Below are 25,812 nucleotides of genomic sequence, written 5' to 3'. Positions count from 1 at the left end.
CATTTTGCATTTGACTCAGTGGGGCCAAGGATTTTACCCTAAGAGTATTAGTCATCAGTATCAAGATGAATTAGAAGACTTGTCAACAATAAGCAGGCAAGATTATTCCCAAGGGCTGCTGAACTCGGGATCAGAAAAGCTGGAAAATCCACGAGTGAAAAATAATGTCCTGCTTATTCCATTTATACCCACAATGCATGTGATGCGTGTGTATAATGTCTAAGCATTTATCGCCTGCTTTATTCTGTTCCTGTCAAACATGTTGTAGAACTCTTTGTTCGAGGAGGCAGGGGAGGAATCTCAGGGTAAAATTTCTTTGGATAACTTCCCAGAGCTGGGCTCAGCTCTCATAAACAAGCCCTGTGAAGGCAGTTTCTGTGTACAACCTATGGTTCATATTTCTAGGAAATACTGTCAAGCAGAGCTACTAATGGCCCCATGGCAGCTTTGTGTTATTAAAGCATACAACTTGGATGGTGTTCAGCCCAACTAGCCCTGCTTGCAAGCTTTGAGCTTTGTCTGAAAGGCAGAATTTTCATTGGAAATTGCTGCTCAGTTGGCTTTGAGAATGTGACCTACTTCAAGCTTAATCAACACTGCAAAAATGCCACAAATACTAATTTGAATTTTCAAGCACAGTCAGTTCAACAATGGGGAAGAAACAACATTTTAATAAGACAGGGTTTTAAAAGAACATTTGTGGAAGACCACTTGTTTGTCGTGTTTATGATTATAAAAGTTATAATCATCCAGTCAAGGGACAGAAATATCCCTGTCTGAGCAGTAAAAACTGACCAGCACAATGTAGATGTCAAATAATCAGAAGCAGCAGTTTACAACAACAACAAAAAAGACTTGGCAAGAAAGAACAGCAGAATTTTTCAGTGAATAATAAACATATTTGAAACAAAGCATTATTTGCTCATGAACGACAGAAATACAGAGGAAGAGGTGGCATTGGTTAGAGAAATCATTCGTTGCATATTATTTGCCTGGCTAAATGTAATTGATTTCCTTATTTATCTTACAAACCTTTTATCGTGGAATGACGCTGTTTTTCTTGTTCACCCTAACTGTTGTTACTGGTGGTGTTACTCTATTTGGGGAAGCAGCAGTAACCTCGAGTACAAGCTGCCCTTGTTCCAGTCACTCTGTGCCCAGTTCTCCCTGACCAAGTTTAGATGAAGCAGAGAGAAGACAGGAAGACCCAAACTGCTGCTGTCACTGTAGCTACAGTCAACGAAACCACGCAGGGTGCAAGTGGGAAAATATGAAGGCCAGAAATCTATAATACCTACAGCCCTAGAAATGATCCTGAAATGGTAACCTGGGTCCATACACACCAGTGACCTCAGAACTGAATGACAGGGCTTTCTTTGGAAATATCCTTTTTTATCACTACCTACTGACTGGTCCCAATATTTTTGCTGTGGTGGATGATGTAGCTGTCTCTTCCATAGGCGGGCCAGGCAGCACTGCATTGTACTCCGGAGACTCAACAAGCATAGCTAGCATTTACTTATTCTCGAAATCAGTGGAGAAAATGAAAGGAGCTTCTTTCTGACAGTACGGAGCTACCAGCAAAAGGGCTGGGTCTGCTACACCGTCTCGCCATCCCACGTCTTTTCTCTGGCACCACGGCCCCTCGCTGGGCACCGAGCACTGCAGCGCGGCCAGCAAACCCGTGCCGACGACTCCTCACTCCTACCAGGGCAGGGCACAGGTAAATCCTTGCAGTCATGCGGTATGTCTTGAATACAGGAATCCTCATAGGGGTATGGGTCTGCACAGCAGAAACTTGCTACAGGATTACAAAGATGCAAGTAGTCATAACCAAAACAAATACAGGAAGAAAGAGGGTCATGACAGCAGTTTTAAAGGAAGGGAGGGAAGAGATTTTCCCCATGAGAAAACTTTCCACGCTAGCTCATCACTAGCTATACTGGTTACACAGAAATCTACTCTTTGTTTGCTCTTAGCAGTAAGCACAAGGTGAAAAATACAGGCAGTTAGATCCATACAATTCCCTAAATGCTATGCTTCAAGCAAGGCGCCAGCGGTTATGCAGGGCCACAGTGGAAAGCAGCTCTAGCCTGCTCTGTGATTTGTTTTAGAAGCCGTTATGGGTAGCTGTTGATACATTTTTGGCAATGCTCTTAACCTCCTATAGATCACAGGATATTTTAGGTTGGAAGGGATGTCAGGAGGTCATCCAGCTCAACCCTCATTCAAAGTAGGGCTTTGATCCAGTAGACCCACTAGGGTATACACTGGACAGGGCTTTAAGCAATTGCAAACAATTGTCATTGCAAGCTGCTGCCAGCTGACTCTTCCCTTCTGCGGAGCGCCTGATTTTCTCTGCCCAGGTAGTCCGACTGGTCTTGACTCTGCCCCCGCTCATGAGCTCCCTCCCTGCAACTTCTCCAGTTGCTCTTTGCATTGCAACAGCCCGTGGAGGGAGCCCACACTTCTCTCCCCTCAACAGAAGTGTTACGTGACAACGTTGGTTTATAGTCTGGGAGGTGCGAGCCAGCTCATTTGTGCCAAAACCATCACACCGTTCCTCTTTGCCGTTACATTGTCAGAGAGGCTAAGTGATGCTTAAGTACCATTTGTTTTTAAGTGTAATATGAAGCCACATGCTATCACAGACATAGATTCCTCAAAGGTGCATGTGATATGGCATAAAAATCGTGGTGGATACCAACTGGTCCATGAAGAAGTGGATTATTTTCCTCACATAAAAGAGTTCATATAAGCTGGAGCCAGTACTTTTCAGAAATCATATGGTTCCTAGAGAAATTATACTGAACTGTAAAATTTGGTTTGGGTTTAGGAATTGCCTGCCTTCGGGAATGTTCAGATGCAGGTTTTAGTCTGGTCTTCTAGCTGTGGAGTCAGGTATGGACCACAAGCCTCAGTGTATTCCCCCAGGGCCTGAAGTGGGCTGGAGGAGGCTGAGCACTCCTCCAGGTTACAGCCTGGGCTCAGAGCCACCTTGGGCCACAGCCCCAGCAGCCGAACCCAGCGGAGCGGCTGGCGGAGCCAGGATCGCAGCCGGGACAGCCCCAGAGCTCACCACCCCTTTCCACGGCCCCCAGGGGAACTGCCCCACTGCCGCCCACGGGCAGCAGGGGCAAGTGCAGCACTTGGGATGGCACGTAGTTTTAGTGTCCCGTGTGGCCAGGGCCACGACTTGGAAAACAGTTCTCGCATATCTTTCCATAGGAGTAAGGCTTATTTCCTCACCCAAAGGTTGGTTGGCTGAATTATGGGATTCTTTAACAAAGGTTAAATCACACTACAATAGCGAGAATGACATCTTTTGTACTGGAAGTTGTGCAAGACAGAAGGCAAATTGTTTCCTGGAAGAGAGGAACACAAGTTCTGCAGAGTACAAGCGCTGTAGCCAAAGAGGGATTTTGCATCTCTTTTTCCGAGATTGCTGCCACACACACTTACATGCCCAGGGATCCTCCCACTGAAGCCACTGGGAGGTTTAGCATTGTCTTCGACGAGGGCAGGGATGATTCCTGCAAGGGAAAAGCAAACAAAGCAAGAAAATGCATTGCAGCAGGAACTACCAAAATATTCCCTGTTCAGAGGGCAGCGCTATTTAAATTTAGAATGTTTCAATACATGTTGTTTTAAAAGGAACCAATAAAAACTATTTATATATTTGCTCAAGAAGAAAATTTGCAACAGCGAGTTTTTTTTTTTTTTTTTTTAAATCTCCCTGCTCTCATCATAACTAGATTCGTGATTTCTGTGTTTCTCCTTTTAGGAGGATATCTAGAATAAGTTGCCAGCTGAATTTCTCTTTTATTTTATTCCAAGTTTTAATTTAAGACAGAAGAAGTGTGGCTAAGCTTCTTATTTTATGTATTTATTTTTTGGCCCCAAAGTCAGGTTCTCTTTAACTACATAGCTCTGCACTCCATATTGTTTCAATCACATTGGGATTGAAAGGAAGGATACAAGTGACTGATGACAGCTAAATGCTGATGACAAAACTTTAAGACAGCAGGTGAAGCAGCACTGTGATTGCCCACACTCATATATGGAAATCACTTGACACTAGAGTGGGTTTTCTGTCCTGATTTGCACATCCCCATAGTTTGTTCGCTAGATGACGATGTGTGTTTTGTACAAACACACAGACACAGGTGATTAAAGTGATGATGTAATGCATAGGTGGGAGACTGAAATTTGGCATGAAGATTAACAGATACAAATTGTTTTTCTGAAAAAATTTTTAAACTGGCCATCTCAGTATATCATCAGACTCCAGTTACATTCCCCGATGAGTAAATGCAGGATTTAGTATAGGTTATAACTGGAACTGAAGGCCATAAATCTGCAAATTCATACACATGCGTTTAACCTCATTTCCACTAGGAGCTCCATTAGACTCAATGGTGCATCTTATGTGGGTGAAGCTAGGACTGAATGATCCAGGTATTTAAAATTAAATGACTAAAGCCTCCTGTCCCTTTCTGTCACTGAAGCCATGGACATTTCCCTTTATATGTCTGTTCTTACGGTTGCACTGTTCCCGTTAAAACCAGGTTCAGCTCCATGGGTTCATTTACATTCACAGGTAGCAGAAGTGATATCGTCAGTCACAGAATCACAGAATCACAGAGTGGTTGAGGTTGGAAGGGACCTCTGGAGATCATCTAGTCCAACCTCCCTGCTCAAGCAGGGTCACCTAGAGCATATTGCCCAATATCACATCCAGGCAGGATGGCGAAGACGGGAGAGATGCACGTGAAAATAGTCACAGCTCCGTCTGTATTAAAAATGTGCTGACAAGGTGGCAGATGATCCAATCTTTATTGCTACACGTCTGGACCACCTGATGAGCTGGTGCAATATATAGATGTGTGTTATTTATATGAACATAACACATAAGTTACAGTAGACTCCTTCCCTGCTCTTTACATGTTGTATGACTTACTGGAGTGCAAGTTATTTGGATCGAATGTGTTTCATATTCTGGGCTTGAGCAACCCTTACCAAGCCATCCCTTATCACTGAAATAACAATAAAAAAAATAAAGAATCACAGACTAAATGGGTGCATCTTCCTGAAAACAAATAAAGTTTGATTCTTTAACATCAGGCTTGAATTTGACTTCCTGTTTTTTAGAGACATGAATTGTAATAGAAGTTGTAAGTATTATAATATCATATTGCTGGCACAAAGCACAAGTTGCCTGGCTCGTTTAAGCAGCAGGGACAGAGAAGGAGTTCGTTATCACTGGAGAGCCATATTCTGCACGGACTTGTGACCTATGCAGATGTCAACAGACTTGCTTGGATAAATTGGTCCCAGATTGGCTTTCAATATTTTCCGTGAGTAAATTTAGCTTTTACAAAGTTGTTCTGTTCACTTTGTTACGTTGTATGATTTAATGTTCATCTCCGCATTCAAGTTACTATAAGGCTTTTTAGAATTTTTTCTCCAGAAAGCTGAGAACATCATGGAAGTCTGGAGCTGGTTAAAGCATTGTATGGGCCACTGATAGTGTTCTTCTCTTTCCCCCCAACATTGTTAGCATCCATATGGATTTATCTTGTAGATCTACAAAAATATTGCCGGCTTTAAAGCAAAAAATCCTCCCAGATTTTCCCTGATATAGGAATGCTTCACAAACCACTTTGTTCTCAGTCACACACAGTATGATGTGATTTATCAGGCCTTCCTTTTCCAATTACAATGGGAATGTTAGAAATAAAATATTGTCTTTTAAAATTAGGGCTTGCTGACCTTTCAGGACATGGATGCCAAGTCAATTGTTTAAAACGCTTTGACTTGAGCGCTGGCTGTGATGCACTGTGGCTAACAAGGCGGGAAGGAGGTCATGTGTATGCTGTAAAAAGGCGCTGGCCTGTAAGTTTTGAGAGGAACCAGGTCAAAGGAAATACTGGAAATCCTTTGGCAAAACAAAACAAACTTATATGAACTCATTCATAAGAGTCCATAAAGGAGCGATGGAGCATAAGGAAGGAATTACTAGTTTTGTTTCACTGGCTCAAAGAGGACTTGGGGAGAACACGGAGAGTTGGAAAAATAAATGCTTTGGGATTGGTGCGGTTGGTTCTCCATGGACAAGGAAGTAGGATGGCAGGGCGTGCTAAGTCTTGGACACACGGAAATCCCTCCAGAGCAGACGCGTGGCTTTGAAAGGCAGCCTCATTGCATGCAAGTGCAATGTCCTGCCATCAGCAAGTCACGGTGAGAGTGGAGTCTCCAGGATCCCTTTCTCTAGGCCAAGTTTCACAACTGAAATTCTGGTGCAGAATCATCCATGAAGGGTACAGAAAACGAAGGGATGGGAATGCGACAAACGGGGAGCGCGGGCGATTCTGAGACACGGTGTGTCTACGCAGAGACCTGCAGCACCATCTACGCCCCGGTGGCACTGCCAGCAGCCTCCGACACCTCCAGCTCGCTGTGGACTGCTTAGGTGGCTCCTTCCACGGGTCTTGAGGCCTGCATTAAGCCTGGTACTAATACTGGCGCCAACCAATTTCAAGCTGGTTTGCATGTTTCCCACCCTATGATCCCTGCGCTGTGACCACGGGGTCTGTGTGACTACAGCAGAGCTGTAATGCACAGGGGCGAATGCCTCAATATTCAACGTTATCTTTCTCAATTCAAAATAAAAAAAAGGCACAGCCCTTCCCTGCCGGTCACCTCATGGGGAATCCCTTTCCTCTTGGCACCTCCCTGCTCCCCTCTCACCTCCCCGAGCCACACCGCTGCCGCCCCGCGGTCTCGGGCTTGTGGCCGTGCCCGAGGACAAGGGAGCAGGAGCGCAGCAAGGCTCGGCCTGTGCTGGGCCTGCCACGGGGAGGGGTCCGAGCAATGCTCGTTAAAATATACGAGCCTGCAGCGTTCCTTTTACAAGGTAAAAAGTTCATTAGCACGGTAAAGGTCTCAACATACAAATTCTTCCCTAGGCAAGCCTATCTTCTAATTTAATAAGTGTCACCGACACAAGATCTGCCGTGGCATCCACCGTGACTTTTCCACCGCGTAGTCCCCTGCTCAGCTGCCTTGTTCAGATCTGTCTTACAAGAAGATCAATGGAGTGATTAATACCAGTATTTCTGTTTATGGCCCAAGTTAGTCTCTCACTCTCAGAAATCGGAATGGCAGCCGGTGCCTCTTCTGTAACTGGGGAGACCTTCTCCGGTGCAGCGCTCTTCCCCTGGGGTCTGCAGACCACCAGTTGTCCATCGCCCTCACCATGTGGTTTGTGAAATGATTAAAAAAAGAAAGGGGGAAAAAAAACCTGCAAGCAAAGACACATACACACATTCCCATGAATGCAGGCAATTGCAGGGGGCTACAGAAGTAATAAACAGCCTTTCAAAGGTTTACCTAGGTTTTATTTGATTTTAAATGGAAACTCATAGTAGTGGTAATGCTCCCAAGTCCCTGGTGTTTTTCCCCCAAAAGATCTGATGATCAGCAGCCAACTCTGGCTGCTGTAAGAGGGACGACGCTGGACTGGACACCCCTTAACTCTTACCTGGCCGCAGAGTTCAGGAGCTCCTATGTTACTGTGTTATGAAGAGACTAATTTTTTCTCATCCTAATTTGAGTGGCTCAACACCAAAGTTTAGCATTTTACCGGATGATATAACAAATTATAGAGCTCTGGAGGGCTAGAGAGCCAAATGCCAGCAACACTCAGTACTTATGTAGTTATGAAACACCAAAACTAATTACTTATACAGTATGCTACAAGTTCAGGCACTGCACAAATGTATATTGTTCGACAACATTAATAGCGAAGAGAAAGGAGCCTGATTCACTGGTCCCACTAAAAACGCAGGTGCAACTGTGCCCCTGCACCGCTGGTGTCAGGAGACGGCCATGTGCTCAAGGCTCAGGATTTTGCATACGTCAATAGATGCTGATCTTGCCAGTTTTAACGTGACTTCAAAATTCTGGCCGTATAACCCCGTTAAATAAACGCAGCAACAGGCCCATTTATGAAACAGGCACAAAACAATCAAATTAAAGTCCCTGCTCAGGGAAACAAAATCCCCTGGTGCTCAGGTCCCGGTGCCTCCTTGCTTAGCGACGCATCCGCCTTCTCACCCCCAAACCCGCTGCAGCCGTGACGACAGGACGGAAAACCCCCCTCTGGCCTCCAGCGAGCAGCCTCGGGAGCAAGATGCAGCACTCCCTGCTCCAGGCTCGTAGTGGTAGCTCTGCTCCAGCAGCTACCACAGCCCCGTTCTCCCAAAGCATCAGAAGACTTAAACAGAAGCAGGATAACATTTCTGAACTATCCAGGGCCTGATTTTCAGAGCTGCTGACCAGCAAGCATCTGACTGAAATCCAGAGAGCTGTGACTATTTAGGATGGGTGGAAAATTCAGGCTATAAATTCAGAGGTATGCCTGAATTCAACTCTCACCCCACCAGGGAGTTGCGTCTTGGATGAGAATTACACCTGAAAATTGGCTCAACGCACCGACCAGCCGAGAGGTGGGAACTGGCTTTCGGCTGTCGGCCAACAGCTCCGAGCACGTCCGGCAAGCCGCCGCCTCGGCCAGGAGAGCAACACGGCCCAAGCAGCGGTCATCCCAGTGACCGGGGACAGGCCAGGCGACCCGCCGGCCAACCCCCACCTCCTTCGGTGAGAGCCTCGGCAAGAGCGCTCAGGGAACACCCAACCGCCCCAACTTCAGCTTCCTGTATTTTAACCTGACTTTACCGCCCCGGTCGTTGAGCTGACACCGACCGTTGCCCATAGACTGTTTCTAATCACGCCTCGCTTTTCTTTGCAATTTATTCCAGTCCTGGAACGGAGACCTTCCAACTTCGCTGCTACCACCGGGGCCGGAATAGCGCGGCAACTGCTACCGGTGTCTGCTGACGTCGTGTCTGAAACGTGACAGCCAAAAACGCGGTCCAAAACTCAACCAGCAAAAGCTACAGAAAGTAGACAAGCGAGTATTTTAGAAAGTGGATTATATTGCTGACTTTGCAATATTCATACGTTCTGCAGGAAACTTTCAGCAACACTGTGGGCTCTTTCTACCGCTGAAGATACAGATTTCAGTAAAAAACATGTACAGCTTTTTTTTTTCCCCTAGTTTTTTTGTTTTTAAGCTCACCTCCTCTCTTTCTGGGAAACAACCTTTTGCAAAAGATACATTTTTCTAGGTTTCAGTCAAATTGGAAATTTTTAAATTTTATTTCTACTCAGCCTTGAATGATTGCTAAGTTGATTTCTTCACCCGCAGACGTCTGATTCATTTTTTTATCTCTTTGCTTTTTTTTGCTTTTGTACTTCTTCAACTTTTGAATCATTTGAGAGTGATTGAAAAAAAACTCCAAATGTGGAAATTTTCCAGATTTGGAGAAATTTTGAAACACTACAGAACAGAGAAAAAAATTATATTCAAAAATTACATTCAGTGACAAGGGGAGAAAAAGGAGGAGAAAGAGGGACAATCAAAACATTTAAACACTTAAATTTATTTTTCAGATCTTTAAAGTTGTTCCATTTCAAACCTTCTGAAAAACAGAAACAAATTTGATTTTTTTTCACTGACTCAGAAACAGTAAAAAGGCTACTATACACTGAAAGTACAGAACTGAAAAGGAAAATTGTCTTTTTACAGATAGAAAGTAAATGAGAAAAGATGAAAGAGAGAAATGGTAGCTAACAGCCGCCCCAGTTTTAGCTGTCCAAATGACAGTGCATGGAAACTCCGGATAGTTTGAGACTGCTTTGTAAAAGCTTTTGCTGAGAATAGTTTCTTTCATTTGTTTTGGCTACAAGGGAAAATAAGGTAAGAAAACAACTATGTTATAATCACTTATACATACTTCTGCCTGAATCAGGTCATCTTAGAGAGAGGAAAACAGCCCTGAACGTTGACTTTTATTTTGTAAGCTTACTTTGGGCTGAGATTAACCTTCTAAATCTGCTACATTTATAGCAAATGCAAAAGAAGTCGAAATACGTACACAGAGACAAAGCTGCAGGGCTGCTTTTGTGTTCCAGCTTCTTTCAGAGTAAAAGGGAGCTCTTTTTCATATTAGATGTAAAGTAAAGCTGCTTTTGGATGGACATGCATTCTTTAGCCAGTAGATTCTCCCAGAAAGCCTGGAGCTCCCAAGAAGCCGGACCCCGTGGTCCCTGAATGCTCGAATGCTCCCAGCAGCATCCAAACCCATTGACACTTTGCTCATCTTGAAAGCAAAGGCAGATGGGTTGAGATCTAAGTTTGTTTCTAATCACGTTTCCTAGTTTTATAGCAAACAGGCTGAAGAAAAATTGTGTTTCACATCTGGCCGTGAAAGCTGCTTCTATACTAGTAAATTAGATGGTGCCAGGGACCGTTCCCAGACAATGGTACTCAGTCATCTGGTAGCGTTATCAAAACGTATTGAACGTGTAACATTAAACACAAATATCCCTGGCCCACGCCAACCAACGGTCTCCCTGATAATTTCTAGCGAGCCAGGAGTTATCCGGGACCAGGGACATTCCTGTTAAACAGTTTGCATACGGCTACCCTGGTCTGGAGGTAAAACGTACGGCAGTGGGGTGATCTGGGCTGTCGGCCTCTGTGCCAGAGAATGGTCCCAGACTTGTTCAATTCACTAGTACAGCCACAGCTGAGCGGCCCAAGCCAGACATGCCCGCGGTCCTACAGGTAAGTTGTTGCCTCTCTGCTCTCCCTTTCTTTAGCCTGTGCAACGGCCACGTTGATGCACTGAAGCCACTCTTCCGCGTTCTTCTCGTCTTTGGCCTTGAACACGTAGGTCTTGCTGTCGGTGAATATTTCAAAGGCCCGAGGGAGGCTGCGGTCCCGGCGCTTCTTTGCCACAACTTTAACGCTCTGCACCTTACTGAGTTCAATGGGGCAGTCATCGGGGTCGTCTTTCTGAAACGCAGGGTTGGGGGGAAGAGAAACAAAGCCAAGTTCATAAGGTTAAGCACTCCATCGTCTTACTGAACAGTTTGTGTTGATAGAGCTAGACTTGTAAACATTACTCATGCGGGCAAACGCTCTGGTGGGGCTTTCTCAACAGAGCCGTAGGGGAGTCACAACCTCGCATGGCCACGGGGTCCACAGCCATGCCACCAGCAGCTCTCCTTTTGCATTTGCACTATTTAGTTCCAACTTCTGGTGACAATTTCAGCTGTCAGTATGGGCTTGGATTTTTCTTCCTCTGGCTTTAAACAATGGTGACCTTTGTTAAAGATGCCTGAAAAACTCTCCAGGAAAACATAGCGTTTTATTGCAGTCACCGCTCCACCGAGAGCGCTGCCCACCTCTGGCACTGACACCCTCTGCCCCGGGAGCGCCGTGTTCCTGGCCTGGAAGGAGCAGGGGGTCTCCCTGCACATTTGTCCCAGCACAGTTGTTGGGCTTTAGGGAATTTGTCCCAGGGCCAAACACAGCCATAGGCAGGTTTAGGGCCAAATCCACGAGGACATGGACTCAGACCCATACACTTGTTTCATGTAGCTAGGGCAAATGAACTAGTGTCTTATGGATCTAAAGGCTTAGTGTCAACTTGCCTCTAAATACTAACATCATTCAGTGATGTGGACGTACCCAAAGCCATTTCTAAAATCGGTAGTAGATATTTTAGCCACTTCTCTCCAGTTAAAAAATTCTTTGTTTATTGTGTTCCCATACAATTCGTAAACTTTGCCCCTTCCCAAGTTTCATTTGCATTTTTGGGCGTGTTTTCAAAAACAGGACAAGAAGGAGGCATTGCTAAAAAATGATAATATTTAAGATAAAACACATTTAAAGCAAAACACATCTGGGACACAGATTTCCAAAAATCTTTAGCCCATTAGCCATGTACAATTCTTGTTAATGGCAAATACTTCCTGGGCATGAAAATCAGCCAGTCCCCAGGAGACACTCTTCTCTTAAGGAACGATAAGTTGTTCCCCCTTCTCAGGCCCTCCCACCAAAAATGGAAGCAGCAGCTCTTTTTATTAGTTTTGAAAAATGGAACAGGTACTTTGAATGTGGTCCAGGAATATGAGGGAAATCATGGCATTTTTCAGTAGGGAATGGAGAATATAGGATAGCTCAGTTGTAAGTTTATTTGAAAACACATGAAGCAGGTAAGTCTATGAATCTTAGCATTATTGTAAACACTGACTCAGAAAACACCGACTCAGACAAGGCTTTATCAACAGAGTTGAAGCAGGCTCAGCACTGAAATTGGACCTGAGATAAAACATGCTGGGTATTTTATCACAGAAGATTCAAAGCAATGACAGACTCAAAGAACCAAAACTTTACACCCTGTGAGCCAGATGTTCAGGCTTAGACCTCTATCTAGCAAAAAGGATATCCTCTCTTCGTTATATGTCATGCACACATTGGGTTTGACTTCAGATTGCTAAAGAAAGTTGATTGCACCCTAGGCACATTTCTCTGGAAAGAGTTTACCACAATTTTCCAAGAGTTTAGGATGTGGTTCACATTTGGACCTCTCATATTTGGGCTTTCTCTTGCCTCCCTTTTACCCACTGCCCATATAATTTGTTACACAGCGCAAATATTGTTCACATGGTGACTTTTACAAAGGCAAGGTTCATAGCAGGACTACAGGAATATCCAGGCACAGCCAGCTGGCTATTTCACAATGCTTCTTCTGTGTTTGGTTTGTATTTGTGAGAGAGCACTGTGCAAAGTTAAAACACCCACATGGCACCGGCCTGTTTGACCATGCCAGAGAGGAAGGGCAGGATTCTCATCATCCGCCAGGCAAGTATCTGCCAGTTTCAATAACTAAAACAAACACCAGACGCAGCTGGGCAGCCTGGTCCTGGGTGCCACTGTCTCAGGAAGCCTGGCTGTGAGAGCTGCGCAGGAGCCAGCCTTTCCCCACCTGGGTACGGGATGGTCTCAGTCAGCTCTGCACTTGGTTGCCACTTATTTACACTCACAGGTTGCCCAGAGAGGTTGTGGAGTCTTCTTCCCTGGGGATATTCAAAACCCGCCTGGACATGATCCTGGGCAATATGCTCTAGAGGACCCTGCTTGAGCAGGAAGGTTGGACCAGATGATCTCCAGAGGTGCCTTCCAACCTCAACCACTCTGTGATTCTGTGAATCTTTTTTTTTTCCTTTTTAAATGACAAAATAAAACGGGACCCATTATTCACTGGCAACATCTCAAGCCGCGTGGGAAGATCAGTCTTCCCAACTACAGCTATGACCATCAGCTCACCTGGCTACCTCACCAAGGACTTTACATTCCTTTGCACAGCTCTCTGGCCCAGCACCGACGTCTCATTGCCTGCTCTAAGATGTTCACCAGATCTCTCCAGGTCTGGGAGGCAAACTGACTCTCCCCCACAAAACACAACGCAAAGGAACAGGACTCGTGTGCAAGACGCACGACCCCTGCCAAGCCCAGCTGCAGGACATGGTCTCTTGCAGCCCAGGGAAAACACAGGCAGCACCGCTGCCTCCTTCCCCTCGTGGTGTCAGCATGCACCTCACAGATTTAGATTTGAAAATCTTACTTCACGCTTTTATTGTCTGAACCACTTTTTGGAGACTTTGCATCTTGAGCCCCTCTTAAAGACAAGCCTTTTCTGTTGGTGCTCTCAGTCAGCTCTCCGCCTCCAGCAGCGTCTGTGCTACCCAGTGACTCAGTCTGCCCGTCGGGATGGACCAAGGGACCACCCAGCCTGGCAGCAGCCCCGTTCCCCATCTCTTTCTCAAGGGCCCTTTCAGAACAACCACGCAACACACTAGCGAGAGCAGAAACCGTGGGGCTTGCCGTTGTTCTCAGGCTGTCACCCCAGCAGTGGCTGAAGGCAGGACTTGACTCTGCAGACAGCTCTAATTTAAGCACAAACGTAAAAGCAACGGGATATAATGCACCTACTTGGACGGCTGATTACTCAGGCACAACAACCGTGCTTCCTGTCTCCAGAGCGCTGGAGGCCAGTCTGCTGCTCCGCAGAACCATTCCAAATATTTGTGCTTAATTTTAAAATAGCAAAGAAGTCTTGAATTTGCCAGTTAAAAGGGGAAAATTAATCTATATGAATTATGCTATTGAGCAAAAACTGCTGTTCAACAATCTCATCTGCCAGCTTCATCTGTCTGTGAAGCGTTACACATTCCTCACATTAACAGGGAGACCATTGAGAGTGCAAATCCAAGGAGCTGATTTTTATGTGCTAATCACATCTCAGGAGCAATCAAGGTATTCTGATGCGTCTTGTGCCTGGCTTGTTTGGAGAGCTAATTAAATCCATTCCCTTAAATACATTTCTATAAGCCAATCAACTTGCTAGAAAAAGGACAATTATTCAGCCACTCTTTAAAAAGTGAACATCAACCAGTACTGAACTAAACTTGTGACACTTGTACGGATTAAATTGTCTTTAGAATCTCAACCAAAACATCAGAAGAAGTCACTAGATATTAAGGAAAAGGCCATGTTATGAAACACTTGCTTTCAGGCATTGTCCCATGTTCCCAGGCACATGTTCCTCCTAGGCTTGACACCCTCTTGTATTTCTTAAAGGAGGGGACTCAAGAAGCCATTTAAGAAGCTTAAAGAGCTTTACTAGGTTTCTGTAATAATAAAGATCATTTGCCAGAAATATTAAGGTTTGACTATAATTGGAAAATACAGCTATTTTTGGATTATCTAAGAGAGCTCTTGTAACTCAAGGCAAAGACTATTTTGCATAACGTTTGGTAATTCTCCTTGTGAAAAGCTGAAGAAAGTCAGTTTCTAATAACCAAGAAATAAGAATGAAGACCAAATTCAATTATAATATCATCCATGTCCTGAGACAAACTTCTCTCTGAGTCATATTAGTATAAATTTCAAATAATTTCCCTGAAATTTCAGCAGAGTTGCTCTGAACTTAGACGAAGGTAGAAGTGAAAGCAAAAAGCTCAGCTCCTTGCAGACAAAAACATTCTAGCATTACCTTGCTTTAAAAAAACTTGCATTTCCTGCACAAAAAGCATCAAATATAATGCCATCATCTCAAGAACAGTTATTAATGTATAAAAACAGACAAGACTTTTTTAAAAAAGTGAATTGTTATTTGGTTTTGGAGAACATCCTGAGATGGTTTAAAAGGGCCTAACTTTCTAGCTGTGCCGAATGTAACGGTCTTACCCCCAAACACTGCCGATCCCGTGAAAGTCTGGGACCCAAAAAGCACAGGTGACTTTCACGGTGCTGGCTGTGGCTCCCGGTTACCTTGCTGTTATACGCCACCCGCTTTGCAAATGGAAATATGTATTTACCTGAGTAGAATTTACTGAGGTTTTGTTTATTCAATGAAATAAAGAATCTCTAGTCAAGACTGAAAATAATTTTTTAACCTGTTGAAGGAGGAGCTTTTAAAATTATCTAAAACATGACCCTCGGATACACTGAGGCAGAGGGGAGGATTCGCAGGCACCGGTCACCAACTAGTACGTTATGAAAGCGCTGAGACATTACTGGTCATGAAAGGTGCAGTGCCGTAGAGGGCAGGTCTGAGCCCTGCGCGCCTGGAGTGGGCTATTCGCACGCACTCCGCGATTGCCATCAACTTGCCTAACAGCAACGTCAATCTAACGCGGAGTACCCTCAAAAATCTCACGCTCTTGATCCACAGAGAAGGGCACGAACAAATGCAGTGAGGAAAACCTTGGCTGAAGTTAGCCATATCGTGTACACAGAATAAAGGGAAAAAGCTGAGTGTTAAAAAAAAAAAAAACAAAAAAACAAACCTCTGGGAAATGGTGTTGCAGAGGAGGGAAACAAAGAAAGCAAACTGATGTTCTTCTGACTTACGGATTTTCCTTTCCGAAAAAGAAGCTGGTTGCCAGCAAGAGTGAAGTAGCGAGTTTTCCACCTTTTGATAAACTTCCATCGGACTTGCTTCTCTTTGAGCTTGCCCTCAATCAGAGGCTGGCCGTCCTGATTTACAACTGGGGAGATGAACAGACAAGGAGGGGGGTTATTTCTTTCCTGCCTCTGCCTCAGTGGAAAGCCGGGCTTTTGCTGTGATGCAGAAAAGGTTTTTTTGCAGTTTCGCTGTGTCAGCTCCAAGACCACATTCCTCGTGACCTCAAGTATTCAGCTGTCGTTGAAGAAAGGCACTTCAGCCCTTAGTCATATTTCGCTTGGGAGGCCTAAGAGATGGAGCTGACAGTTCATGCTGTTCTGTCCATCACATTTTCAGTTCTACTATTCATCATGTACTTATCCCCACCATAAAGTCTCCCAATTGTTCCTCAGCCCCACAATAATACTTTACAATTTTATGCAATTAAAGTTAGGCATTCACGTTGTCTCAGGGATTTAAAGCCACACTGTATAGTTTAATACAGGTATGTTCCTGCTACGGAGTACTGTGGATAATAATATTCCGAGGATATGACCCTCTACTAACTGCAATAGTTCGCTTCTTTCCCGAAACAGCGCTATGGATCAAATTAAGAGCTAGAACTGCAATTTTAAAATGGAGCTAAGAAATTAGACCCCGCATGCCGCTGGGATAATCACCGATCTCTCTTCGGTTTCACAGCAATTTCCAGCCTAGAAATGTGACTTTTTGCTGGGAAAAGGGCTGCTGAGACAAAGGGGCTTTGTCTCCCCGGCGCACCCCGTCTCTGCCTCATCCGGGGGACCAAGACGCAACTCCTTCGTGCATTCGTGGGGAGAGCGATGTTTTTTACCAGCCTTCCCGTATCCAGTGTGCAAGTAATAATTTAGCCCCATGTTTTGTAGAAGTCGCTCCTTGTTGCATCATGATTCTCTTTTCTAGTTCTCTTCAGGGATACTTCAAAAGTCATTTAACATTAACAATCAATTTCATAAAAAATAAACCTGACAATAAACCAAGAGTTACTTATGTCCTCTAAATCTCACAGCACCGCTCACTTGGGAACACGATGTTTTCTATCACTTTTGCATTTCTAAAGTAACATCCTTCATTTTGACATCTGGACAAGACCTGCCAGAGCACCTCGGTGCTCGGTCCCAGGGCTCAGGACGTACCTCGCTCCCCCAGGAGCGGTCAGGGCCCTCAAACCATGCTACCAGCTGGGGACATTCACGTTTTTACCTCCTGCAGCAAAATTTACTTACAAACTATTGATCAATAATGTTCCCTCTCTTATACGCTGGGTGAGTATAGCTAGAGAGAGAGGAGAGACACCAAAGCGCCTGTCCCCTTGATGACCTGCTCTACTGTGCGCTGCCTAAGAATAATCTGAAATGTGATTAAAAATACATAATATAGAGTACATGTAATGACTGCAATCAGCATGGAAGCAAAAATACACCCAGCTGCGTTGGCTTCAGCTCAGCTATTTTCCAGTCCATCTTCTACAGTGGCCTAACATGTGATTTTGCCATAGAAAAATAACTTCTCTTTATCGGTATAGATTTTTCTTCAACCAATTCCCTCAAACATAAAAACCAAAGAAAGTAAAGGGAAAGAAAACCTTAATTTCCCTTATGCTGCAAAAATATGGCTATATTTAAAATTACTTTGCGAATTCAAAGCACCGCATGGATATGGAAGGAGGAAGCTTTTCGTTTTCAGCCGCAGCGCGTTTGTAAGGACAGGGCCACGCTGCCGCCTGCCCCGCGACCGCGGTGCTCATCGGGGTCCGTCCGCCCGGCCCGTTACGCCAGCCGGAAGCGTGCGACCTCTCAGGAGCGGCCATAGCGTTCAAAAACCACCTACGCGTACAGGCGTTTTCTAGCACGAGAAAAGCCAAGCGACCAAGCGAAGCAGCTGGGTTTTAAAGCTCTACCCGCAGCGCGGTCGGGGAGTCACTGCTCTTCCCGCGCGACGCCAGCCCCGATGGAGGAACCGGCAGCAGATGAGAGCAGGGAAGAAGGGACCGGCGCGGAGGGCAGAGACGTGTGCCGGAGAAACTCCCACCTGCTCCCGAGCGCGCTCCTCAGCCTTCGTTGCAGCTTCTCGAGCAATTTGCACTGCATGCATTACATGGAAGTGAAGAAGTTAGGCTAAAAAGGAACAAGCTAGGCTTGAAATTACAGGCATAAGAAATTCAGAATAGTGGAGCATACAATTTTTAAACTTTTTAGGCCACAGTTGTTTCTTTTCCTATCTCTTCTATTTTTATACCAATAGACAGAACATGATAGATCAGATAGACTGAACAGCAGTCCAAGGCTTAAGCAGTCTAAGAACGGATGTTATTTTGATTTGATATTTGACTTGGAGTACTTCCCAGCATCTGTCAAAGAGTTAATTCTCCTCTGGCTTGCTGTACTCACATCCCTTGGCATAAAAGTTTGTCCGATACAGCTTCTTCTTGAAAGCATTTGGTATGATCTGTCCGCGAGTCCTTCAGGGCCCCTAACATAGTTCTTCCCTGCTGAAGCCCCCAGGATAGGGCGAGCGGCGCGAGGACTCAGCGCTGGCTCGGGCAGCCCACGTGGGGAGGTCTGGACGCCGGACGCAGACCTGGAGCCTGGGCACCACCTGGCCCCTTGCCCGGTCTCAGGCTCCCTGACTGCCTGACTCCTGCTGCTGCCCGAGTCCGGAGGGAGCTGGGGACGCCCTGGGCTTTTCCTGGCACTGGAGAACGGCCCCGTGGGCAGTAACGGGTGCGATGCCTTGGCGCACGGTGCCAAAGACCCCAGTTGAAGGCCAAGCACGGCCACCAAAGGTAGTGCAGCCATTGCCTTAGAAGGGCTTCACCTGAGATTTCAAAGACTTCACAGACACATCTCTCTTTTCACTACCTTCTCTCTGATACCAGAAAAACAAATAACGCGAACACCATGCATCAGATTTAGATAAAGAACGTATTTTCCCCTCGTATTGTTTATATTGGCAGTCATGCAGGCTTTGGGGGTCCTCAGTGTGCACTATTTCAATTTCCTTATGAAGGATTATAAATATTTCTGCCTCTGCAGCTAGAGAACTTTTGGAAGACATACTGAATGAAAATGAGGGTGGCCAAGTTTCAACTTCAATGGGAAACTTTAACTGTGATTTACTGTGATAAAAGCAGGTCATTCCCTTGCTCCTCACTGTCCCCTGCATCCCTTGCTGCACTCTGCGTCTGTCTCCGATAGCCCGTGTTCTCTGCATACTTCTCATGCCACCACTGATGGGTTACAACACCTAAGCTGACCTGGGACAAAGTACAACCAGTGCCTGTTTTCTTCCTGCACAAATATTTGTCATTGCAAAATGTCAGGCACACAGGTTTACAAGGAAACTAGTTTGTGTCTGCACCAATTTCATAATACGCTCTGTAGCTGGATGGAGCCACGTTTTACACTGTGCCCTTTAACAGTAACTTCTCACTTGCACTACATACTATTTTCAAAACCACTACAGATACACACGTTCTCACTCATTCTAGAGATTTCCCTTCAGTGGTGACCTTCGGTGACCAGCTTTGCAGAGAGGCAAAACCCCTTGTAGCTCCTGAGGCCACTGGCCACCCATGCACCCCAACCCTCGACTGCACGTGGAGATGCAACACTGCGCTGCCTTCAGCGGCGTGCTGGGGCAGTGCCCATCTGGAAAAGGCTAGGTGGTATCTCCCTGCTAAGTGACCCGGAGCATGAGCCGCAGGGAGACTGCCCAAACTCCGCATCGCTCTGCCTCATTCGTTTCGGCTTCTGAAGCACTGATCCAGGCCAAAAGCCTCTGTGAAGGAGCCTCGGGCCATGCAGTCAGCACTAAAACTTTACCCTCACACGAAGCATGCTGAATTAACTGCCGATGAACTGACGGCAAAAACGCGGCATAGGCATGCTCCACGTTTTCTAGGCAACAGAAACAATATCCTGTGGCAAAGCTCTCTAATCGCGACTAACCCAGTTCAAACAGAGTAGAAGGAATAGCTGAAATCCAGCTCACACAAGTCACAAAATGCATACAAAACGTTGTCAAATACCGCTGAAGAAAAAGCACTGGTGAACATAACTCATTCTGAGCAAGCGAAAAAGCTATTTTTTCAGATAAAATTTTTCAGATAAATTGCAGATAAATTACTGCAAGCGCACTGGGTCCTTGGACCATCAGAACTTAGATGATGCCTTGACTTTTTCACCTGGGCAGGACAAGACGGTTGTTTCTGCCTGAGACAGCTGCTGTGTTGACAGCCTGCGGACAGGAACACCGTCTGCTGATGGCAGCTGAGCAGGGAAAGCAAACAGCGAGCACAGAGGAAACGGAAGGCCTGTTGCTCTCGGCTGTTGATTAACACTACTTTGCAGGGCCATGAGGAACTGCACTGAGCAGTATTTGCATGTTACAGTTAAGAACTGAGCTCTGATTCTGGTAACTTATTCCTGGAAGACTTCTGTTTTACTCCTGAGGTGGGATCAACCTCCATCACACTGTACATGCACACGTGCAGTTTCTTGGTAGAAGATGTCATCCCGGTAGTACGTAACTTGATGTTAGGAAATTACCACCTCAGGTGCATGTGGTGGTAACAGGGCATGGTTCCATATCATCCCCCAAGATGAAATGTTAAAACTGCTGTGATAAAGTCTACCCGCTGAGAGCAAAAAGCTATGAATCTGGAAACTACAAACAGCAGCAGCAAGTAGCAAGCTTTAATGGGGTTTGAATAAAAGAAAAAGGGGAGAATTTCACTTCAATAAAAATGACAGAGGTAAGACAGGAAAAGAGTGATCAGATGGAAGAAGATAATTGCTCAGTAGTTGGATCTTGTGCATCTATCGGGCTCCTGCTCCCATTCAGCACAGCTTTGATATTGATTGCACTGCAGTAGGAACATATTTTAACCCAAACCAAGAAGTAAAAAAAAATTCAGGCACCAGAAGATACAGAGATGGTTGGTGGTCAGGAAAGCAATATGAGAACGGGAGTTAATGGGCAGTTTTGGCTTAAAATGGATTTTTATGGCCAAAGTCTTTTAAAAACAGGACTTGCTAAAGAGATGCTGATCTCCCTTAAAGCGCTCGGTGGCTGGAACCAAAGCTATAACAGCAGTTCTCATGTACATCCACAAAGAAGTCCATGGGGAGTTCTGACGTCAGCTTCTACAGACAACATAATGAAGCAGGTGCCAGTATGTCTGAGGGTCTGATCAAAATAAAAAGATTCATGAAGGATAAGAATGAAGCTTTATTTCAATATTTTTCTAAACCCTTTTGCTTATTTGCAGTGCGGTTAACTTCACAGAATCACAGAATAATTCAGCTGGAAGGGACCTCAAGAAGTCTCTACAACAACCTTCTGCTCAAAGCAAGGTCAGCTATGGGGTCAGACTAGGTTGCTCATGGATTTATCCAGCTGAGTGTTGAAAACTCCAAAGATGGAGACTCAATAACCTCTCTGGGCAACCTGTTTCAATGCTTGATTGTCTTCATAGTGGGAGAGTTTTTCCTTATATCCAGTCTGAACCTCTTCCAATTTTATGCCTGCTAGTCTTCCAATTTATGCCTGCTATCTTTCATCCTCCCACCACACCCTCCTTGCAATATCCTGGCTCCGTCTTCTTGATGACCTCCTTGGAGGTATGGGCAGGCTGCTATTAGGTCCTCCCTCAGTCTTCTCCTCTCCAGACTGAACAAGCCCTATTCTCTCAGCCTGCCCTCAGAGGGCAAATGCTACAGCGCCCAAACGTCTTGGTGGCCCTCTACTGAAGTTGCTCCAGTTTGTTGACATCTTTCTTGAACTGGGGGGTCCAAAACTGGATGCAGAATTCAAGACGAAGTCTAACCTGTATAAACAGCATGTAATAGCCCTTACATCCTATATGCTACTTCAGTTTGTTCTCTAAATTAAACAATTCTCCTTTTGCAGCCTGTCCTGGAGTCCGTATTAGGATTTTACTTACTCATCACTGATAGCCAAAAGTGCACCGAATGCCTGGTGCAAATTAGGAGTAAGTGCATGGAGCTATGTTAGTATAGTTAAGACATCATGCCTTGAGTAAATCTGTACTGCCTTAGAAATGCAGAACTTAACTCTTCTGTCTGAATGTGATCCAGTTTTAGGGACAGACCAGAAATAAACCAATATTTTAACGGTGAGGTTAATTTACCTGAGCAACAACTTAGGGAGGCCATGAGTTCTCCTTCACCTGACTTTTAAAAATCAAGGTCAGATATCTTTAGAAAAAAATGATACAGATCAAAGAGAGGGCATTTCTTTGATATAAACATTATTGCACTACATTTTTTGGCTACTGTTTTATAGAAGATCAGAGTAGGTGACCAAGTAATCTCCACTTGGTTTAAAATCTCTCTGTAGGGTGGCATGCTGACACGTGTCATGAGATCTTTTGCTAAAAAAAATGGAGTTATAGGATTCAAAATGTTATAGTTATTAAATATTTTTCATAACTTTTTCTGTACAACCCACAAAAAGGCTGAAAATATTACCCAAACTAAAAATGGAGAATTATTTACTATCATTTCTATTGCTTCTTAAAGCTCCTCAGTACAGAGAGACTAACTCCAAAATCAATATAACCCTAAATAGGACCCCTTAGCATAACTGCCCATGGGAATTATATTCTATTAATTATACCTTACTTTCTTTGCAGAACTATAGTGCATCAAGCCTTAAGTAGTTTTGATACCGAATAAAAGGTTAAAAAAAAAAAAAAACTTTTTCAAGAGGAACTCAAGTTAGATAAAAACAAAGTATTAAATCTTGCATTTGATGAAACACAAAATCATCCATAAAAATTCAACCCAATCAGGAATGATCTTAATGATAATAAACTATTCTTAACTTGAAAGAATGGAATGTGTGGGTGGTAAGTAAAAGAAGATAAATGAAATAAACCTAAGGGAATATGGATTCACTCTCTTTCAGTAATCGTCACATTTGGTTTGTTGAAAACCTGGAAAGGACACATTACTGAATGCCACTTTTTATAATTCTCAAGCAAGCATTATAGCTGGGATATTTCAGTTCACTAGATAATCACCACTGCTAGCAAAAGATAAATGTATTCAGAAGTTAATATGGTGTAGGCTATTCTGAGAGAATTGCTTTTTTAAAGAGGAATTCATAAAAAAGCCTCAGTTTTACCCGATTCATTGCCCATGGGCACAATGTCTCTTCTGCAGCCCACAGGGATTACCGCAATTTCTTTGTAAGCTTCCAGAATATGGAATGTACTGCAATTCCCTCCTAGGCTATCAAGTGGTTTTACTGAATGTTTTTTGTGCAAGAGCTTGTGAAGCCAACTGTCAATACAGAAGGTTATGTTGAAATGAGGCTCTTAAGAACCAGCTTTTCCTAACAAGAGGCACACACTGAATTTACTAACATTTCAAATGCCTTATATCTGTGCTTGAACAGCCACCATTTAAAAAGTAGTATAACTTGTTTTTCCTAACTCTGCGACCATCTGTACACTTAGGGCACATACATGTTTTTGATCAGAAGAGCAGGATATGTGGGAACCTTCCTCCTTGGCTCAAGGGTAGCAGGAAAAAAAAAAAACAATTCATGATGATTTAACAGCACTTCTGGAAAAGTGTGGTTGTCTAAGAAATGCTTTGCCGTGAGAAGAATGCATGAGAAATATTCAAACTTTCTCTGGTTTAATTGCCACTTTGGGCACATCCACTATGTTGCTTAAGCATAATTGCCTCTTTCCTCATCAACTTTGCCTCCAAACGTAGTGTGCCTCTGAAAACCATCTTAGCTACATCTGAAAAAACATCACTGATCTGGCATCCTAAGGCAGGATCAAGGCTTTAAGGCATAATCCTTTCCTAAGTCTTGAGGATAAATGGCATCTTGCAACATGGTATCCAAAAAATGTAACAAAACCCAGAATTAACAAAAAACAAAAGAAAATAATAGAAAAAGAATTTGCCTCTGAATTCTTTCTTTAAGAAGAATTTGGTCATTAAACAGCATCGCTGAGAGGGAGGAATGACTTTCTTGCCTTTCAAAAGTATTCGAAATTTCAGAAGGGTATGGCCCACTGCAGAATGAAAATACAAAATGTTTCATGTCCTTTACATTTCTTACCAATTCAAGGAGATCTCTGATCCCTTTTTTTTCCTCCGTGAAATCTTGTAAACCCAAGAAGACGCTGGAGTGTCTCCCACTCTGACGTGACTGTCCCCAGCTGCTATCGCAATCATCGATACCAATAACTTGTCATTCACCTGCAGATTTCTATTCCATTAGGCAGCACCTTCACGCTGCCGCACTGTCCGGGGCCGAGGCAGGCGAGGCAAGACACCGTGCCGTCATTGGCCCTCGAAGGAGGACACCGAGGAGCGAGGCAGGGGGACCATGCTGCCACAGAGACGGGCCCTCAGAGCCCTTTCCCGCTTCTCCAACAACCAGCGAAGCCCCTGAGCTGCCCTCATAGCTCAGACAACTGCACATTTCCCTACAGTTAACCTGACATCACATATTCTCCTGCAGAATGAGCAGCTGTATGGACCTGATTTACTCACTCCCACCACGTTTGCCTCCTCTTCTTGCCTTTTTCTGTTACCGATGCCTTTTAGCTACCCATCTCTTCCCCCGTCTCTTTTTCTGTTCTTCACTCTTGCAGACACATTCACTGATCCTTCTGCAGCATCAGAGAGGGTGTAAAATTCTCCTGCCAAGACCTAAGAAGGCCTCCTGCTTTCCTATACTTCTTTTCTACACTTCTAGGTGGAGCCAGGAAAAGGAGTTACATTTGTCACTGATTTTGATTCAACTCATGCAGGAACATGTGCACTACTCTGTGCTTCTTGCTACTGTATTTTATACCCCAAGCCAAGAATGGGATTGGATATTAACAGGGTGATAAAATAAATGGAAGGATTAGGAAAAAGAGAAGGAAGGGAAAAGCAAGGAAAAAGCAGCAGGGAAAGGAGAAGGAGGTAACTTCTGGTTTTAGGAAAGTGGAGATATTTGAGTGAAGCTGCAAAAAAAGGAATGGTAGGAAAGCACATTTGGGCCAGCACATTCAGAGATAGTTAGAAATCTGAGGTAGCTTAAATTTAGAAGTCCAGCATGAAATACATAGGCTTTCTTTGCTTGCTGCCGAAGCACTGAGCATCTTATGGGAAAGTGCACTGGAATGAATCACACCTCTGGGGAGTCCTGCTCCAGGCACCTTGAAACGGGCATTCAGACAGAGAGCAGTCACTTCTCAACATTTGGAGTTTAGAACCAGGGAGGCACATGACAGGGGCAAAAAGGGTCATTTTATGGTGATGAAAGACGTAACTGCAGGAAACAAGGAGTCCTCTTCCATGTAGTCTCTTCTGGCGCGTGCAGAGAACAGACAACAGAAACCACATACTGAAGAGTACAACGTGCAGCAAGTGAGAAGGGCAAAAGGAAAACTGCCCACTTTTCCCCACCGTAAATAGGCCTATACTACTCCCTTAGTAGCTGTCTCTTGTCCTGCAGATGTGAAGATTCATGTTTCTCAGTCACTACTTCTTACCATGGAGTCGTGATCCCAACTTGCCCGGGTCGGGCCACAGCTCCTCGGATGGTCCAGTTACCCCGCAACCCCCTGCTGCCTCCCCTGGACAAACTAACTGCGTGCTGGAATGATGGTAGCAAGGAAATACAGTCACTTTCTGAGAATTAGAAAAAAATTTAAGAAAATTTTTCTGCCCTCCTTTAGTAGGCAGAGTTACAAGCTGCCTTGAGTACTTGAGAGTGGCGGAATATACCCCTGAACATTTGGAAGAACGTTTTTCCTTCTCAGACATTCAAGGCATTGAGAGGTTCCTGGTGTTTCCAGGTTGCCAGCTGAAGTCACTGTACATAACACAAGATTTTTTAACTCTGTCTTAAAACAAAACAAAACAAA

The 25,812-nt window shown here is 44.6% G+C and overlaps 1 protein-coding gene across 10 annotated transcripts in view; it reads right to left on the bottom strand.

Annotated features, from left to right (window-relative positions):
* Positions 1-9,140: 9,140 nt before the first annotated feature.
* Positions 9,141-25,812, bottom strand: part of VEPH1 (ventricular zone expressed PH domain containing 1) — a 103,669-nt gene continuing 86,997 nt past the window's right edge. For 8 of the 10 annotated variants that reach the window (XM_009668493.2, XM_068954109.1, XM_068954108.1 and 5 more), the window contains 2 exons: positions 15,833-15,969; positions 9,141-10,924 (listed from right to left, as the gene is read on the bottom strand). In XM_009668493.2, the coding sequence (XP_009666788.2) occupies positions 10,688-10,924; positions 15,833-15,969 (374 nt within the window). In that variant the 3' untranslated portion in view covers positions 9,141-10,687. The remainder of the gene's footprint in view (positions 10,925-15,832; positions 15,970-25,812) is intronic. The other 2 variants (XM_068954116.1, XM_009668498.2) reach the window with 1 other exon arrangement.

The sequence above is a fragment of the Struthio camelus genome, chromosome 9 (assembly GCF_040807025.1).
Source record: "Struthio camelus isolate bStrCam1 chromosome 9, bStrCam1.hap1, whole genome shotgun sequence".
NCBI lineage: Eukaryota > Metazoa > Chordata > Aves > Struthioniformes > Struthionidae > Struthio > Struthio camelus.
The sequence above is the reverse complement of the archived record's forward strand: the minus strand, read 5'-3'. Positions and strand labels throughout refer to the sequence as shown.